The sequence below is a fragment of the Myodes glareolus genome, chromosome 4, assembly GCF_982192425.1.
Source record: "Myodes glareolus chromosome 4, mMyoGla1.1, whole genome shotgun sequence".
Lineage (NCBI taxonomy): Eukaryota > Metazoa > Chordata > Mammalia > Rodentia > Cricetidae > Myodes > Myodes glareolus.
Genome location: NC_142029.1, coordinates 5,542,080 through 5,559,790, shown reverse-complemented (window position 1 = coordinate 5,559,790; position 17,711 = coordinate 5,542,080). Strand labels below are relative to the sequence as shown.

General features: G+C 46.1%; 1 protein-coding gene and 1 pseudogene across 1 annotated transcript in view; one reads left to right on the top strand and one right to left on the bottom strand.

Annotated features, from left to right (window-relative positions):
• The window catches only part of Itga9 (integrin subunit alpha 9), a 306,676-nt gene that overhangs the window by 217,706 nt on the left and 71,259 nt on the right, over nucleotides 1-17,711 (top strand). The window contains exons 19-20 of the mRNA XM_048423214.3: nucleotides 12,422-12,508; nucleotides 14,730-14,809. Of these exons, the coding sequence (XP_048279171.2) occupies nucleotides 12,422-12,508; nucleotides 14,730-14,809 (167 nt within the window). The remainder of the gene's footprint in view (nucleotides 1-12,421; nucleotides 12,509-14,729; nucleotides 14,810-17,711) is intronic.
• On the bottom strand, nucleotides 10,802-11,499 carry LOC125393461 (small ribosomal subunit protein eS6 pseudogene; annotated as a pseudogene).

Below are 17,711 nucleotides of genomic sequence, written 5' to 3'. Positions count from 1 at the left end.
AACTTCCTGCCTTGACTTCCCTGCAGTGATGGACAGTACCCTGGAACTGTAAGCTGAATAAGCTTTCTGCCCTAAGTTACCTTTTGCAAGGTGTTTTATCACAGCCACAGAAAAACAGCCAGCAAAAACGCTTAGAGCAGTGTGCACCTACCTAGATCTCAGTGTGTGTTAGCTCTGTCCACTTGGTTTCAAAGCAGACTGAGGATCTCACTCAGAGGCAGTATGGACACCCTAACCATCTATCTACCTGTGTGGGTGAAAGAGCCAAAAATGTTTGAGAACAGTTTTCTAGGTCTTCTCTGGATCCCAATAGCCACAAGAAGAACCTTAAACCTTGAATCCAGGACTTTCCAGGTTCCTGCTCCTTCCCCCTGAGAAACACTGTAAAGACAAAGGAGGTTTTAGCCTGCTGTTCAGTGTCCCAGCTCTCAGTCCATGGAGACTTCCACGGGCAATACATCAGACATCTTCCCCTGAGCATACAAAGAAAACACTCAGAACCAATCACTGAATGAGTCTGTGTTTTAAGAGGCACTTAAGTGAATTAAAATCAATATGCAATCAAGTATGTCTGTAAAGTCATCTTAGCTGGCATCCGAAATGTTCTACTGGTGTGGGAGATCCTTCTGTCTGTCTGTTGCTTTTATGGGTTAATAAATAAAGGAACTGCCTTGGCCTGTTGATAGGGCAGAACTTAGGTAGGCAGTGGGGGTGGGGGTGTGGACTGAATTGTGGGAGAAGGAAGGTAGGGAGAAAGAGACACCATGGAGCCACCAGAGAAGACATGCTAAAACTTTGCTGGTAGGCCACAACCTCGTGATGATGCACAGATTAATAGAAATGGGTTAAATTAAGATGTAAGAGTTAGTCAATAGGAAGCTAGAGCTAATGGGCCAAGCAGTGTTTTAATTAATACTGTTTCTGTGTGGTTATTTCGGGTCTAAGCTGACCAGGCGGCTGGGAAGAACAAGCAGTCCTCCTCCAGCATTCTACTGGTGGATTTCTCTGTTTTAGAAGATTCTGAGCTCACCAGGCATGGTGGTGCACGCCTTTAATCCCAGCCGCTTGGGAGGCAGAAGCAGGTGGATCTCTGTGAGTTCAAGGCCAGCCTGGTTTAGAGTTGCAAGATAACCAAGGCTGCACAGAGAAACCCTGTCATGAAAAACCAAAGAAAAAAGAAAGAAAGGAAAATAAAGAAAAGAGAAGAAAATACTGACTTGTGTAGGACGAGGCCATAGGACCTGTCTCCACCCTTCAGTGTGTGCTAGGTCACAAGGTTTATGAAGCATGGGAGCCTGTTCCTTCAGAGTCCAATGTCAAGTAGCTATCTCCATGGAGGAGGCACAGAGAAAGGGTAGAGGCTAGGTGTTGGTGTGGTGATCCGTTCCTCACTATCTTTGTGATAAGTACCAAAACCAAAGGCCACTTAGAGAAAGAAAGGGTTCATCTGGCTTACGGGTCGCAGACCCTCATGGAGGGCTGTCAGAACAGGAAGTCAAGCAGGAGTTCAAAGCAGAAACCATGGAGGATCGCTGCTGGCTGGCTCCCTCCTAGGCTCTAGCCTCTTTCTACAGCCCAGAACCACCTGCCCAGAGAATAGTACTGCCCGCAGTGGGCTGTGTCTCTGCAGCATTAACAGGCAAGACCGTCCGTATACCCACAGACTCATCAGATCTAGGCAACTCCTCAGTGGATGATTTTAGACTCTCCTCTCGCGTGACTCCAGGTTGTGTCAAGTTGACAGATCTAGCCAGGACAGTTCTCCACAATAAAATCCTGGCCAAAAATACCATGTAATAAGAGTGCCTAATTGGTGCTCCTGGGAAAATGAGGAAATAAGCCTGGGAAGGGACAGGTATGATATCAAGTGGCATACTGTGGGGGAAAGGTGAGAGGCTCTGGCACAATCCAAGGTGTGATTCACATCTGAGAACACTCGGTCTGAGACAAGGGAACATGAGCAAGGGTTCTCTTGAAGGAATTCCCAAGCACTTCTGTCTCCCTGTGTCCCCAGTCAAAGATGGTTCTAGAAATCCATGGTCATCATCACACACTGGATATGTGCATTGTAAGGAGACCTGTGAGGATACTGGCAGGGGTGTGGCAGCCTGGACAGCATTCTTCCCACAGCCTGTTCTTAGGCAGCTGCTGTGTAGGCAGTCCAGCCATGGGAAGCAGGACCAAAAAACCAGCATTGAGAAAACAAGACACAGGAAGACACTTGGAAAGGGGAAAAAATAGGAAAGAGAAAAACTGCCCAGAGTGGGGCAGACACATAGAAAAGGTCAGTCATTCCATTACTACCGCAGCATCAGAGCGACCAGTGACACACAGACCGGTCCATTCCCCTCGACCCCAACAACAGAGGCAGCTCCTGCATGCTCGAGTCTATCGTCTTACAAGCCACGCAAATATGCAGCCCCTTAGACCGTCTCACAACCAAGGGGCTCCGCCTTTCCTTCCAAAGGACCAGGAGAAATCATTAATGTTCTGCACAGGGCTCTAGCAAGATAGAACTCTAAACCTTTTCATTAAGACGACCTAAAGTGACCCTTACTATTTGTATGGGCCAGTCATTCTAAACAACTGGCTACTGAACCAGAAATGCTGAGCTCAAATGCGAAAGAGCAAGAACAAACCTGGAAAGCAGAGCCTATCTCCCCAGGCATGCTAGCCCCAGTCCAGTTGACTATGTTTGTAGAGCTTTTTAAAGTATTTTTATGTGTAATGAATGTTTTGCCAACTTGTATCTATTTGTGTCACATGCATGTCTGGTACCCAAGGAGGCCAGAAAAGGGCATCAGATCCCTAGGACCTTGTGAGCCACCATGTGAGTGCTGGGAACCCAGGTCCTCTGCAGGAGCAGCCAGTGCTCTTAACCCCTGAGCCATCTCTTCTGCCCCATTAGTTGGTATGTCTCAGGGCTGCTGTAGAAGTGTCTTTCGGTTGTTCTAATGATGTATCAATCACTGAAGTTCTTGGCCTCAGGCTTTTAGGCAGTGCGCCCATAATTACACACCCTGGAATACGCCCTCTGCTTGCTTCTCTGTCCTATGGGAGATTCTTAAAGCTTAAGCCTTGTCTGGTGTATGAGTCAGTGCTGCTACAGCTGCCAAGACAATAGCTCCGTGTCTGTTACTTCAGGTTAGCTCAGGAAGTTCCCTTCCCCCTTCCTCCGTGGTGCTGTTGGAAAGTGACAGAGACTTTAGGAGGTAGGCCTTAATTGTGGGCCTGCCCTTGAAGATGATGCTGGGACCTGGACCCCTCCCTCTCTCCCATCACCTTGACACTGTGAGGTCAGCACCCTTGCTCCATTCCACACTCCCACCAAGATGCCATGCCTTGTCACAGGTCACCTGATCATGAGCTGGAACCATGAACCAAAGTCATTTCTATTTTTACATTGGGTTTCTTAGGTGTTTTTTACGATGGCAAAGATGACTAGAACATAGGTTTAAATACCAAAGCGCTCACTAAGGGGAGGGCTACATCTGTGTACCTCCAATCCTGACACAAGAGACAGTTGTAACAGCATCTGCAAATATACCCAAACCCTATGCTAGGCACAGAGCTCTGGGCACAGCCCTTGGGTCCACCAAGGAAAGCTTTGAATGAGAGACCTCTCAGCTACACCATGATTCTGGTTATTGGCATTTGTGATAGAGTTGACCTTTGTATTCCAACGGTTGATACTCTCTACCTTGACATAGCTATAGAGTCTGGTAGACTAGCAGATTCAGTCTTAGATTCTGTAATTTAAAGGACTTATAGGTTTCATGGTTTACTGCAAAGGAAGGTAAAATTGTAGTAGCGATGTTGAACTGTAGTGTACGTTTATGGGGTGGAGTAGGGAGGCCTGGTGCTTTTCCTATAGGTGTCCATTTCAGCTTCTTATACACCGATTGCCAGGCCTGGTATCCTCCTTAGAGACACCAATGACTGGATTATAAAAGCATATGGGCCAATAAAGAGCATTGTGGATATTCCATTAATATTTATTATTAAACAAGAAATTGACAAGAACATTTAAGAATCAAAAACATGCCCGTTTCACACATGAGAGTTAGTTTGTCAAAGCTGTTTTCTGTTGTAGACACATAAAAGACACAAGATGATGGATGGATGGATGGATGGATGGATGGATGGATGGATGGATGGGTGGGTGGGTGAGTGGATTTTCTCTAGGACAAATAGTCCTGGGATTAGAGCTCATCTCTCTTAATTGTCTACAGTAATATGTTCTGAATGCACCCACTCTCATCTAACTCCCTGCTGTTAAGGCATGGTGTACAAAAAACATGTCACCCAAGGCTTCCATATGAAGACTCACAGTCTGGGATGACCATCATTGTATGGGGGCTGAGTTATCACCATGGTTACAAGCTGGCAAAGGTGCTGATGTTTCCCTTCTGCTGGGGAATGTGCTATAGCCTCCAGGCTGCATTAGTCTTGAGAGCAAGAGTTTCACAGATGACTCTTTGTTTCTCTTAGTTTACACTCAAACACTCAGGATTCTCCCTAAAATGTCTCATGCTGAGCTGGTGTGGTGGAACATGTCTGTAGTCCCGAGATTCAAGAGGCAGAGGCAAGAGGATTTAGAGTTCATTCAGTCTAGCCTTGGCTACAGAGTAAAACTCTATCTTGAGAAAAACAAGAATCCCACACTGGAGAGGAAGGCATGAAGTCAGCTGGAGAACTTTAACACCATCCAACTTCCAGGGAGCTTTCTACCAACACACACCCTGGCTGCCCACTTTGGTTTAGTGGAGCCATGCAGAGACCTCCATGTGGTCTTTTTTGTTGTTGTTGTTTATTCAAGTATCCGAAAACACTCTTTCCACTTCCTCCCCTCCTCCCAATACCCTCCCGCTCCCCCCATTCCCTCTCCTCCTCCCTCACCATTCCCAAGAGCAGTCAGGGTTTCCTGCCCTGTGGGAAATCCAAGTTCCTCCCTCCTCCCTCCGGGTCCAGGAAGGTGAGCATCCAAACAGGCCAGGATCCCAAAAAGCCAGTCCATGCAGACGAAACAAGACCCAGTGCCATTGTCAATGGCTTCTCAGTCTTCATTTGGACCTCGGGGACTCAGTCAGCCCCCATGTCAGCCACATTCAGAGAATCCGGTTTGATCAAATGCTTGTTCAGTCCTAGTCCAGCTGGCCTTGGTGAGCTCTCATTCGATCAGTCCCCTTGTATCAGTGGGTGAACGCACCCTTCGCGGTCCTGACTTCCAGTGCTCCAATGTGGGTCTCCGTCTCTATCTCCATCCATCGTCGGATGAAGGCCCCTCTGATTTTGCTTTCCTTGCTCACGATCTCCATGTGGTCTTTTAAACAAAGCTTTCTATGGGCCACTATAGAAATCACTGTCTTCCCTGTAGCATCAGAGAGATCAAGGAGGTGCTGCTGTCTGGTGACACAGCTCTCCGCCAGGGCCTGGGATTTGGTGAGAGCAGAATGCTTGTGGTTTCTGCGTCCCATCCTCAGCCAGGTCTGGTGCACAGCTGGCCTCCCAGAAGATCCTGCTCCCGGTTAGGAATCAGTAGAAGTGTTCATTGTTTATTACTCCTGAATACTGCTAAGCAAGAGAGCAGTGCAAGGTAGCCCAGAGGCAAAACACAGCATAGAGTAGGGGAGGCAACAATAATTTCAGAGCATCCCTTCGAGAAGAACCCCATAGCTTGTGCATGCCACCTCTCCCCCTCCATCCCTTCCCGCACGAGGCAGTCACTAATGCACCCTCTCTCTTATTCACCTGTGCTGTGCATCTCACATAAGTGGATAGAAATATTCCTGAACTGGACCCCGTGACTGGTTCCTTCCGCTTAACAGTTGGATTTGAAGAGACATCTGTGATGTGATACGCACCAGCACTTTCTCCTTGTTGAATAACACCCCATCCCATGAATACTCTACATTTTGTCCACTTGTTGATCAGCTGGTGGAGGCTAGATCATGTCCCTATGTATTAAAATGTGTTAACACTGTTCCCTTAAAAGCAGGTATCTGTTCTCAACTGTCAGTCATCAAGCCCTCTGTTCTGAGCTTGCCTTTTTGAAGGCATTTGCTAGAAGAGCAATGAGTGAGTACATGAATGGTTGAATGAACGGATGCACCCATGAGTGAAGAAACAGAGTATAAGACAGTGGCAGAGGACACAACACCCTCTGTGACATCACATGTGACATATGACAGAGTTTATGTCAGAACCTAAGTCTCATTTAGAAGATGCTCAAATGAGAAGTCTTTCCTCACACCCATGTTGTGTTCTGTACTAGGTTCATGGAACTGGGAATTGGACCAGGAGACAGGAATTTACATTTAAAGGCAATGTGCAGAGACACAGGTCTGGGCATGGACTTTGAGAATCCATATGCCCATCTTTTGCCCACTAGGACCCTTCAGCAATTGACAGAATGCCTCTGCTCTCCAGTTTCCTCCTCGTAGAGTGATGATTAAGTGGGGATCGAAGTCCTTAGACAGTGGATTTAACTCAGTGCCTGGCGTGTTAGCAAGGCATTGTTGAGCAGAGGCCATCTAGGAAAAACCTCCCCACCTCCTTCAGGCCTCGTGGAGGGAGTCAGGGGTCATCTGAGGCGGGTGCCATGACTTCATCTGGCAGGTGATGAGATGCAGGTGTGTAGAAAGCGTGGTTTATTTGCATGACGACACGCACAGCTGTTGCATATCCGGACGTGAAAGGCAAGGCACACTCCCTTTCTAAGCGGCAGGCCCACAAGTGTTTCACCACTGGGAAATTCATGAGCCCTGTCGAGGAGAATGGACCTCTGGAGCAGGACCGTTCTGTGATGAGACCGGCTGACTCGTTGTTGAAGGGAACCAATGAAGTCTTCTCCAGGAGTGATCCCTCTTTCTACCAATCCAAGTCACTGGGAGCTTTGCTCACCTCTGGTTCCTCTAACTAGGGAGTTTCGGCTAAACACCTCCAAACAGAACCCCTAATCAAAGAACCCTAAAGAAAGTGTCTTGGAGGAACATCAACTGATAGCCAGACATGGAGACCCAAGGGCCCTCTTCAGTTTGGCACACACAGGTAGGAACTAGAAAATGAAAGTTAAAACTCCAAGTTCACCCTGACTCTGAGAGCAAGCTCACCTTGGAACTCACAGACCTTCTGTTCCCCAAAGCTGCTATGTTGATGGCCAATTAAGTTCCTTCACTGAGGCTGAAATCAAACCCTCCTGCAAATGAGAGAAAGGAGGCCAAAAGGCCAGACAGGCTCACTGGCTCCATTGTCTGATCCTCCAAACACCCCCACGTTGTTACAGAGTCTGGAACCTGACGCTGCTGGCCCTGTGCCCAGAAGTTGGGCAGCCAAGGTATACCTGGAAAAGAGGGCTTCTTCGAAACCAGCATCCCTCATGCCAGACAGGCCAGCGAATGAGTTGCTGTTTGCAGACCCCTCACTTGAGGCTTCCATGAGTCAAGCCCACTCACTCAATAACTGCAAAGTCAAGACACCAAGAAGCTTGTGTATACAGACCAAGGACGCTTTCCATCACTATGCTTTAAAAAAATAATAATAATTGATGATTTCCTAGCTTGAACATAATGTGTATTACTATGAAATTTCAATTGAATTACCTGTGATTGTTAGAGAGGAACCCTGTCAGCTGCCCTTGCTAGTCAGGGAAAAAAAATGGGACTGGGAAAAGGGCCAGTTAGTGAATTGGCCTAAAGTCCAGTCCAAGATTTCATAGTCAAAATATTTTCAAAATATTTTGTTAGGACCTTGCTTGCAAAATAAATAGAAACTTGTGAAAATAGGTTGGCTTTATGCTACGTTTGAAATCACTTGGTACTTTGTCATTATGACTCTCAAAGATGTCGTAGAACAAGGTAAAAGCTCTCTGGTGCTGATGAGCCTCTTTAAAACTCACTGCCAGGGCTGGAAAGATGGCTCAGTGGTTATGAGTGCTTGTTGCTCTTTCAGAGGACCAGGGTTTGATTCCCAGCACCCAGATGGCAGCTCTAAACCATCTGTCCCAAGGTGTCCAGTGTCCTTTTGTGACCTCTGAGGGTACCAGGAATGCACACAGTGAACATACATACATATAGGCAAAGATATTCATACACAAAAAAATAAAAAATAAGTAAATCTATTTTTTAAAATATAATAACAATGTCTGATAAGCAACAAAGTATCGGATGAATAATTACTGCATGGGAGTTTTCTTAATATGTGATGTCCCACACCTTCGACTTTTAAAAGTTTGTGTGTGTGTGTGTGCATTCGTGTGTGTGTATGTGTGTGCATGTGTGTGTGTGTGTGCGTGTGTGTGTGTGTGTGTGTTTGTGTACATTGACTCTCTCCTTTCACCATGTGGGTCCTGGGGATTGAACTCTGATCATCAAGCTTGCTAACAAGCGCCTCTACCCACTGAACTATATTGCCAGCCCAGTCTTCTTGTCTGGTATACATGGGACCCAGTTTCAAAACATAGTCACACATGCTGGGGGTTAGAGAAGGAAGACAATTATGAATGAACCAATGTTCATCCCAGGTCCCATGATCCCCGAGTCTCCTAGAGATACATGTTCAACAAAACGTAGCTCAAGAATCCACATGTTCAAATGTTTCTATGGTAACATTAATGCAGGTGACCCTGGGTTTTGATATGCAGACCACTAGCTGTGAGCAAAGCCAACCTTTAGGAAGTTTAGAATCATCCATATCAGTTATTTGTAAGTGCTGAAAAGACTTGCAGTAGTGTCCTCTTAAATTGATCTGTTGTTTGCTTGGTTATTTGGAATTTGGGGTATTATACTGCCTTGATATCTTCTAGCAGAAATTGTTTTAATGTTTAACAAGGTACCTAAGTCATTAAATTTCACTCAATGAATTTTCACAAAAATGGTCTAACCTATGCAACCAACAGCCAAATCAAGAAAAAAAAACATCCTGGGGCTGCAGGAATGACTCAACCGTTAAGAGCACCTGCTGCTCTTGCAGAGGACCTGAGTTCGATTCCCAGCACCCACACAATGGCTCAAGACTTCCTGTAATTGCAGCTACAAGGGTTCTGCTGCCCTTCTCTTGCCTCCAAGGGAACTGTACACATGTGGTGCAAACATAGACACATAAACAAATTTTAAAAAATGTTAAGAGCATCCCAGAAACCTCCTGTGCCACTTCTTGACTTCTGAGCCCATCGTTCTTCATTTCTGCTTCTGTGTGTTTAAGTTCATAAAGTACTTTAATGGCAGGATGGATCTACAAATTGATGTACTATGGCAAATGCTTATATTTTTAAATATTTATTTTATATTAGTGTGAGTGTGCCTGAGTGTATGTATGTGCACCTTATTCATGCAGGAACCCAAGACGGTCAGAAAATGTGTCAGATCTGGAGTTACAGTTGGTCGTGGACTGCCCTAGGGATGCTGGGTTCAAACCCCAGTTCTCCACAAGAGGAGTCAGAGCTCCTAACCACTGAGCCATATCTCCTGCCCACATGGTCTTTGTTGTTGTTGTTTTTCAAGACAGGGTTTCTCTATGTAACAGCCTTGGCTGTCCTACAACTCTCTTTGTAGACCAGGCTAGCTTCAAACTCAGAGATCCAGCCATCTCTGCCTCCCAAGTGCAGGGATTAAAGGCATGTGCCACCATGGCCCAATGCAAAATGTTTGTATTTTTAATAGAAAAATTTATAGAAGTTTTTGTCTTAGTTAGGGTTTCTATTGCTGGGGAGAGACACTGTGACCACAACTCTTATAAAGGGAAACATTTAATAGGGGTGGCTTGCAGTTTCAGAGGCTCAGTCCATTTCCATGCTGAAACATGACAGTATGTAGGCAGGGATGGTCCTGGAGAAGGAGCAAGAGTTCTACTCTTGATCCATGGGCAAGAGGAAGTGAACTGTCTACCACACTGAGTGTAGCTTGAGAAAAGACCACCTCAAAGCCCACCCCCACAGGGAAACACTTCCTCCAACAAGGCTACAACTACTCCAACGAAGCCATCCCTCCTAATAGTGCCTCCCACTTTGGGAGCCATTGGGTGGAAGAGCTGGGTGTGTTGGCACATGCTGATAATCTCAGGAGGTGGAGGCAAAGAGATTCAGATTAGGAACATGAGCTCAACTACATAGTGAGTTCAAAGCCAGCTGGACTGTATAAGACCCTGACTCAATAAAAAAGGAAAGGAATTTGGCTGAAAGGAGCATAGTGGTATTGCAGTGCCCGAGTCTGCGGCTGGTTCCTAGCCACTCTCTTCAGCCATGCTCATTCTCTGGATGGTATAGGCCATGAAAGGAGTGAGGAGATTGCTTCCAGAGTTGCCAAGTCTTATCCAAAGTCTTTCTGGCTTTGTCCCTATCTTCTGAATGACCTTGGGGACGTCCCGTCACTGAATGTCAGTCTCCAGACTTGAGATACAAGGTTGGCACTCAACAAGTGTTGGCTCCCTACTACTTCTGTCTCCAGTGCCACGGATGCCCTAATTTGGTCTCAGGAGCACAAAGAAGCCTGTGGGTCATGAGAGCCTCCAGAATTTCCTCTGACCTCAGTTAGAAACCTAGTGTTAAAGTGAAACAAGAGCAGTTCCCTGTAGCTTCTCTCTGCATTCTCTTAAGCCAGTGTTTGCAGAGTGCAGCCAAAGCTGGGAACACGGTAAACATCACCTCACCCTGGCATCTACTCTCCATCCTGGGAAAGCTTGTGCCTTCAGCTATGGAAAGGAATCGTAGTTTCCTTGGTGTGTTTTGTTTGTTTGTTTTGCTGCTGTCTTTCCAAGGTATGGTTATTTGTTATCCTTAAATACTTCTTTTTGACTGGACCAAGACTTAGAAGTAGAAGCCCTCAGCAAGGACAGCCTACGTCTCTTGGCATCCATTCTTGGCCCTTTCCTTTGGTTTCCTGCATTGTCTTGGCCAACGGTTTAGCGTATTCTGCAGCCTCCTCCTTGTTTTTCTTAGTGTGCTGTTTCTTCAGAGCAATACATCAGCATTTGTGTCACAGGACATGTGGAATAACAAGACGCTGGATCTTGGGCGCTTTCGACCTGGGCTTCTTCCCTTCTTTGTTTAGGGGCTCTTTGATAACATTTTGACAGACATCAGCTTTAGAGAGATTAAAAAGCTTTCAGATTCTGATAGCTCTTTAAGTCCTAACTGATGTGGCCTAACTGATCTGTCAGTCCAGGAATATCCTTCTCTTCTTGTTGTATAATAACCAAGTTGAGAGCACTCAGCATGGCATCCACAATCCGTCCACAAACAGACCTGTGCTTCCTCTCTCCAGTTCTCCTTGCTCTATAGCAAGAATGCCTCATACTCAACAGCAGGCACACTCTGCCATGGGTCAAAATGCCTTGCTTCATGGGAAATCTTTATCTGTCATTCCCACCACTGATTTGGACCACATGACCCTTCTGCTCTTCACCGAGAGCATCAGCAGCTACTCCTGTGGCCATGCAAAGCTTGTCATCCACTTCAGTGAGTTTCCGACAGCCGGTGGCAGGGAAGGAGATAGTCAGATCCATCCTAACACAGATGATGGCCTAGGAGGTGCCAATAAAAAGATGGTGGTGGTGTTTTTTGGTACAAACCTTAGGAAACTCTCAGCCCACCTGTGGTCCAGTCCAGCTTACCAAGCAAACCTGACTTTTGACTCATTTTTTTTTTCTCCCATTGATAACAAAACACCTGACAAAAGCAGCTTAAGAAAGGGGGGTTTATTTTGGCTCACAGTTTGAGGGTACACAGTCCATCATGGCAGCAGGCACATAAGACTTCTGGTCACGTTGCGTCTGCAGTCAAGAAGCAGAGAGAGGTGGACGCTGGCATTCAGCTCACTCTTTTCTTTAAAAAAGAATCTCATTGTAGTTATGTATTTATTGTGTGTATATGTGTACGTGTGTGAACACATATAAATGACAGATATATCTGGGGAGAGCAGAGCACAGTTTAGAGGGATTGGTTCTTTCCTTCTACCATGTGGGCCCCAGGGATTAAACTCAGGTCATCTGGCTTAGCAGCAAACACCTTTGCTCACTGAGGCATCTTACTGGCCCTTCTTCATTCAGTCTGTATCACAACCCATGGAATGGTGCTGCCCATAGTCAGGGTGCATCTTCCCTTCTTAGTTAAATCTTTCTAGAAACATCCTCACAGTCGTGCTGAGAGGTCGTCTCCTGTGTGAGCCAAAATCTGGTGGACAACGATGGCTAATACCTAAAACATTGGCCTAAATTTCTCTGTAGTTCTGCCCTCTCAGAGAATGCTAGGGAAGTGGGCAGACATCCAGAGATGAATGGGAGGGCTTGGTCTGGGCTCAGAGCTCCTGAGTCCACCACAGCCGGGGGCAGCAAAATGGGTCTCGAGGACCTGATGGCCTCACTGGGGCCCGCCTATGTCTCTGTCTCCCATGTAGTCTTGTCATCTGCTGCCATCTTTCTCTTTCAGGAGGAGATGGGCATATCCTGTGAGCTGCTGGAATCGGACTTCCTCAAGTGCAGTGTGGGATTTCCTTTCATGAGGTCAAAGTCGAAGGTGAGGCCCTGGCAGAGATGGGTGCTTCCTCGACCACTGTCCCCAGCTCTTCCCATCAGTCCCTTGTTGCTATGCACGCATGCACACCCTGCCCCCGTGGTGGCTGGGTGACTACTAGGCCCTGGCGTGTGTCTGTCACTGGTGCTCTGCTCCAGGCGATCAGTGGTTACATCACCTCTCTCTTTGAGCCACATCCTCCCCAATCAGGAATGACACCACAAACTCCTTTGTGCTTTGTTAATGGTTAATGTTTTTTGTAATTTTTTTTCTTTTCTGGGATATTCTGTACTATTCTGAGTCTACAACAGGACACAGGAGAATATGTGGCATGAACTAGTGACCTACAGCCCTGACTCTGTCATTCCCTTGGGTCCTCAAGATTTTCTGGAGATCCCCCAAATTTTCCCAACAGAAAAACCTGTATTCTGGTTCATATTTTGAAAAGTTAAAGGCATTGTGGCCAAGTTGGTATTTAGAAGGAGGCAGGTTTCTTAAGCTCAAGTAGTAATACTACATAGCATAGTAGATATTTATGGAACATTCTAGTGTGCGCCATGGTTAGGAAAAATGATCAGACTGGTTTATGGAAAGAAAACTAGAATCTAAAGAGGCCAGATCTGCCTTTGAGTCAGTAGATGTTTCCTCTGTTAGGATGTTAAAGAAAATGCTCCGGTTTAACTTTTTCTCCCGTGAAGAAGTAGAAGCCCCATTTCCTCCCCCACCTAGTCATGGAACCAGACCGCTGTCTCCTGGGCACCTGGTCATTGTTTTAGAATGAAATAAGGTTGACTCATGTCTTGGCAAGCTGCCCAAACACATCAACTGCATTTGATGTACCACGTCCCATAGTCTACGGGCCAAGATGGGGCATACAGAGGAAGACCAGGCATGGTAGGTAGCTTTGTCCATGGTAAAGCATGTAGTTTGAATGCATACCTGCACGTGCGTGCACACGCACATATGCACACACATTTTTTTTTGAGTAACAGAAAATAGACTTCATTAAGAAACCCACACTCTTTCTTAAACATGCTACTCTGCTATAAAAATCCAACTCATATCACAAATCAAACCAAAAATTATCTGGTTATCTCTTCTGGTGGAATGTGAATTTCATCAACATGTATTAACTCTAGAAATGTCATAAAGTCAATAGAGATAAAGACTATCAGAACAGTGATCTCCTATTTCTGCTGAAGCGGTCATATAAACAAATAACTGTATTCTGCTTCATTTTTTTTTAAATCTCACATACAGATGTTAAGACCCTTAGCAAGACTAAACCCAAAGGTAATGGGTGGAGAGAAGGGTTAGAAACCCAGCAAGTTACACAAGGACTGAGCTTCCCCTGCCTGTGGCCCCCCTCATGCTCACCTATTCTCAAATCCTGGGGTCATCAGGGGCCAGGACACCTACTCAGTCTCGTGACCACTCTTCAGGCTCACTGTGACTGGCCGTGTGTCTGGGTCACTCGCCCCTAGCCTGACCAGTTTTGTGCCTTCATCTCTGACCGTGTGTCTTTCCCTCATTTCAGTATTTAGTATGGTTGACTTAGTTCAGATGTCCTGCCAGTTCTAACTCTACAGGGACAAGGCCCTTAACTTCACCTTCTTTTGTCTCCACCTCCCCTGTCTTCATACCTCATCCTCCTCAGAAACCAAGTACCACTGCCACAGAGATTTCTGCCTAGAAAGGAGATGTTTGTGTCCATCATAGATAATGGTCCAATTTAATGGTTCATTCCCATGGGTCTCAAGTAGCATTCAGTTTAACAGAATTCAATATCTCAAAAAGCACGTGATTGCCTAGAATGAAAACCAAACAATTGAGATATGTTAAACAATTCACAATCTGTCAGCATTGGCTGGAATTAAAGACTATCTTAGAAACATCACAGCTGATGAGATATGCAAATTTGGCAAAGCCTGGGAAGGCGTTAGAAGTGAAATCAGAAACTCCTGGTCTTGCAGTTCCAGGGTGCCACTTCCTCTAGGACTTCCTGTGGCTGGAAGGGTGACGTGCCTCTCACTAGAGTGGGGGAAAGGGCAAGGTTCTGCTGTGGGAGCCTCCTTGGGCCTGAAAACTCAGATACACATTAAAAATAACATTTGCTGTGCAGACGAGCTTCCAGAGGACATAGACTGCAGACCGTGCTAGAAAACATAGTTCAAAATGTGGATGGCTCGTGGTTGCCAAAAGTGTTTTCTTTCTTTTCTCCTAGTATGAGTTCAGCGTCATCTTTGATACAAGCCACCTGTCTGGGGAAGAGGCCGTTCTCAGCTTCATCGTGACTGCTCAGAGGTAAAAAAAAAAAGGCCTTAAACAGACTTTTTTCAAAGATAAAAACTTTATGGGATTGGGAAGGGACATGCCTTGGGCATCCCTAGGATGCAGAGGATGCGAAAATGGTTACTCGGTGATAAATCCCCCTTAGCCCTGGGTGGGATCTGACATCTGCAAGGAGGTCATCAGGTTCTGCTTGCTGAGTGAATTTGTCTCCTCTCTCACTGCTGTGATCAAATGCCCGAGGAGAGGAGGCTCAGGGGAGGCGAGGCTTGTGGTGGCTCACGGATAAAGGGATTCAGTTTGTCGGACTGGGAACTCATGGAAGGGGTTGCTCTGGGAGACGGTTTGCTCACATCCCAGTGACCCAGTGATGACAGAACTGGGATGGAAGGCAGGTGTCTGCATGCTGCTTTTTCCTTGCAGCTTCTTGTATCTGAGCTTCTGGGGCAAGACCTAACTTCCTCTGAGTGGAGGTTAACCCTCCCTCTGTTAGTCTTCCCGGAGACTGCTCTCACAGACCTGCCCAGAGGTGTTTCTGCTGGGTGATTGCCAATCTACTCAAGCTTAGGTCAAATCCAGTTAGGACTAATGTCACCCCTACTCACCACTTCTGACCGAGCCTGGGGGGCCCAAGGATCAGCTAATCATGGGGAAGTCTGCAACTGAGGAGACACAGGCTGCTGAGGTGACCTTCTAGTTTTCAAGGTCGTATAATTAATGTGGCTAGTTCCTGCTTGGCCGTGTTTTCCATATCGGACAGATGTTCTTTGTGGATTGTCAGGTCAGACCATCTGTATCTCAGGGATACACACTGAAGCATTTGACAAAGTGGAGAAAGCCACCTGCATCCTGAGCGCCTGGTGAAGCCAGCTGGCAGAGGCCCCCCAAGTAGTGTACCTAGAGAACAGGAGTGTCTTCAGAAGCCAGGTAGACAGACAGAGAGGCCTGTAGAGAATGGTGACGTCTTCCCCTAGGACTGTGTGTAGCTTTGAGTGCCTGCGCTAGCCTTCCTGGTTTATGAGCCACCTCTTTGATTGACAGCCTATGCATGCCTTGAAGCAACATCTCGGTATCAGATGGCTAGCAGATTTCATGAAGGAAACACCATTGGGTCAGTAAGCAGGGACAGACCAACACTAATGAGGTGCAGGCAGGTGTGGTTGCACACCCAAAACGGCATGTTCATTTACAGTTCTTGTTATTTGGCTAGAGAAATGGCTCAGAAGTAAAGAGGGTATGCTACTCTTGCTGAGGACCTGAATTCAGTTCCTAGCACTCATCCTAGTCAGCTTACAGCTGTCTGTAGCTCAGGCTCCAGTGGACCTGACATCCTCTTCTGGCCTCCCCAGACATTGCCCTTATATTCATATTGCTGCATGCACACATGTGTGTGCACATGCACGTGCACGCACACACACACACACACACACACACACACACACTTTAAAATAATTTTAAAACTCTAAGTTTCTAGTTGAAAATATGTCACAAGAATCCTCAGTGTATCCTTTACCCAGATTCACCAAATGTTGACATTCTGATTCGTGAATTTAGCCTTTCTTTCTATGTAGATTGTTTTTCTTAACCATCTGAAAACCAATTATAGAAACCATACCCCTTGACCCATAATTCCTCAAGAACAAACTCAGGAGCTTCAACAGTGGTACATCTAACCCACAGCCCATGGTCCAGTTATACCTATTGTCTCAGAGCTGTCTTTCCAGCCATTTCCCACAGATTCTCAAGACTTCGTTATTTTCTGTTTGCTTTATTTTCAAATTCACATGAAACATCATTGTGATCTCATAAGAATACATGCAGACAGGGCAGATCGCATTTCTGCCCCAGAACTCAAGAGAAACTCTAAGGTGATGGTAGCAGGGTCACTTCCTTCCTGAAACACAAAGTATATCAGTGAAAGTCCACAGTGCACCCTGCTGTTCGGTGCCCATGTGAACCACAGACATGATAGTAAATGGTATTCATGGGTGTCCCTGAAAGGAGGGTGGGAACACACATGGCAATGAGAGATGGAGCTGAAAGAGAGAGGGTTTGAGTTACTTAGGGCAGGAGCAGGCTCAGAAAATCTGAACTACATTCTGAACTACAGTGAGGGGTTACCTCAAGCTTTTGGAGAGATTGGTAGTCTCTAGTTTGATTTCTGTTGCCATGATAGTGTACCCAAACAGAAAGCAACTTATGAGAGAAAGGGACATATTTGCTTGACAATTCCAGGTTACAATTTATCGCAGCAGGGACTTCACTTCGGCAGGAGCTTGCAGCAGTGTGTCGCATCTGTCTGTAGTCAACTCCAGAGAGGAACTGAATGCAGACATGTTCACTCGCTGGTTTGTGCTCAGAGCGATTTCCCCACTCTTACACAGTTCAAAACCTCCTGCCTGAGGAATATTGGCACCCACAAAAGATCTTCACACACTAGTTAATTTTAGACAACCCTTCATAGACACATCCACAAGCCAACACAATATAGACGATCCCTTGTTGGAGGGAGGAAGGGTCGCTTGTTCATCCTGGCCACCCAGCCACGAAGTAATCACAAAGAAACCATATTATTTAAATCACTGTTTGGCCCATTAGCTCTAGCTTCTTATTGGCTAACTCTTCCATCTTAGTTTAACCCATTTCTATTAATCTGTATATCACCACAAGGTGGTGGCCTACCAGCAAAATTTTAGCACATTTAACTCTGATGGTGGCTCCATTGCATCCCTCTGACTCCACCCTTCTTCCTCCCAGCAGTCAGCCTAGCTTTCCCTGCCTACCTAAGTTCTGCCTTGCTATAGGTCCAAAGCAGTTTCTTTATTCATTAATGGTAATCACAACACACAGAGGGGACTCCCACATCAATCCCTTACTGAGACTCTTTCTAAAGTTGCCTTGTGTCTAAAATTAAAGC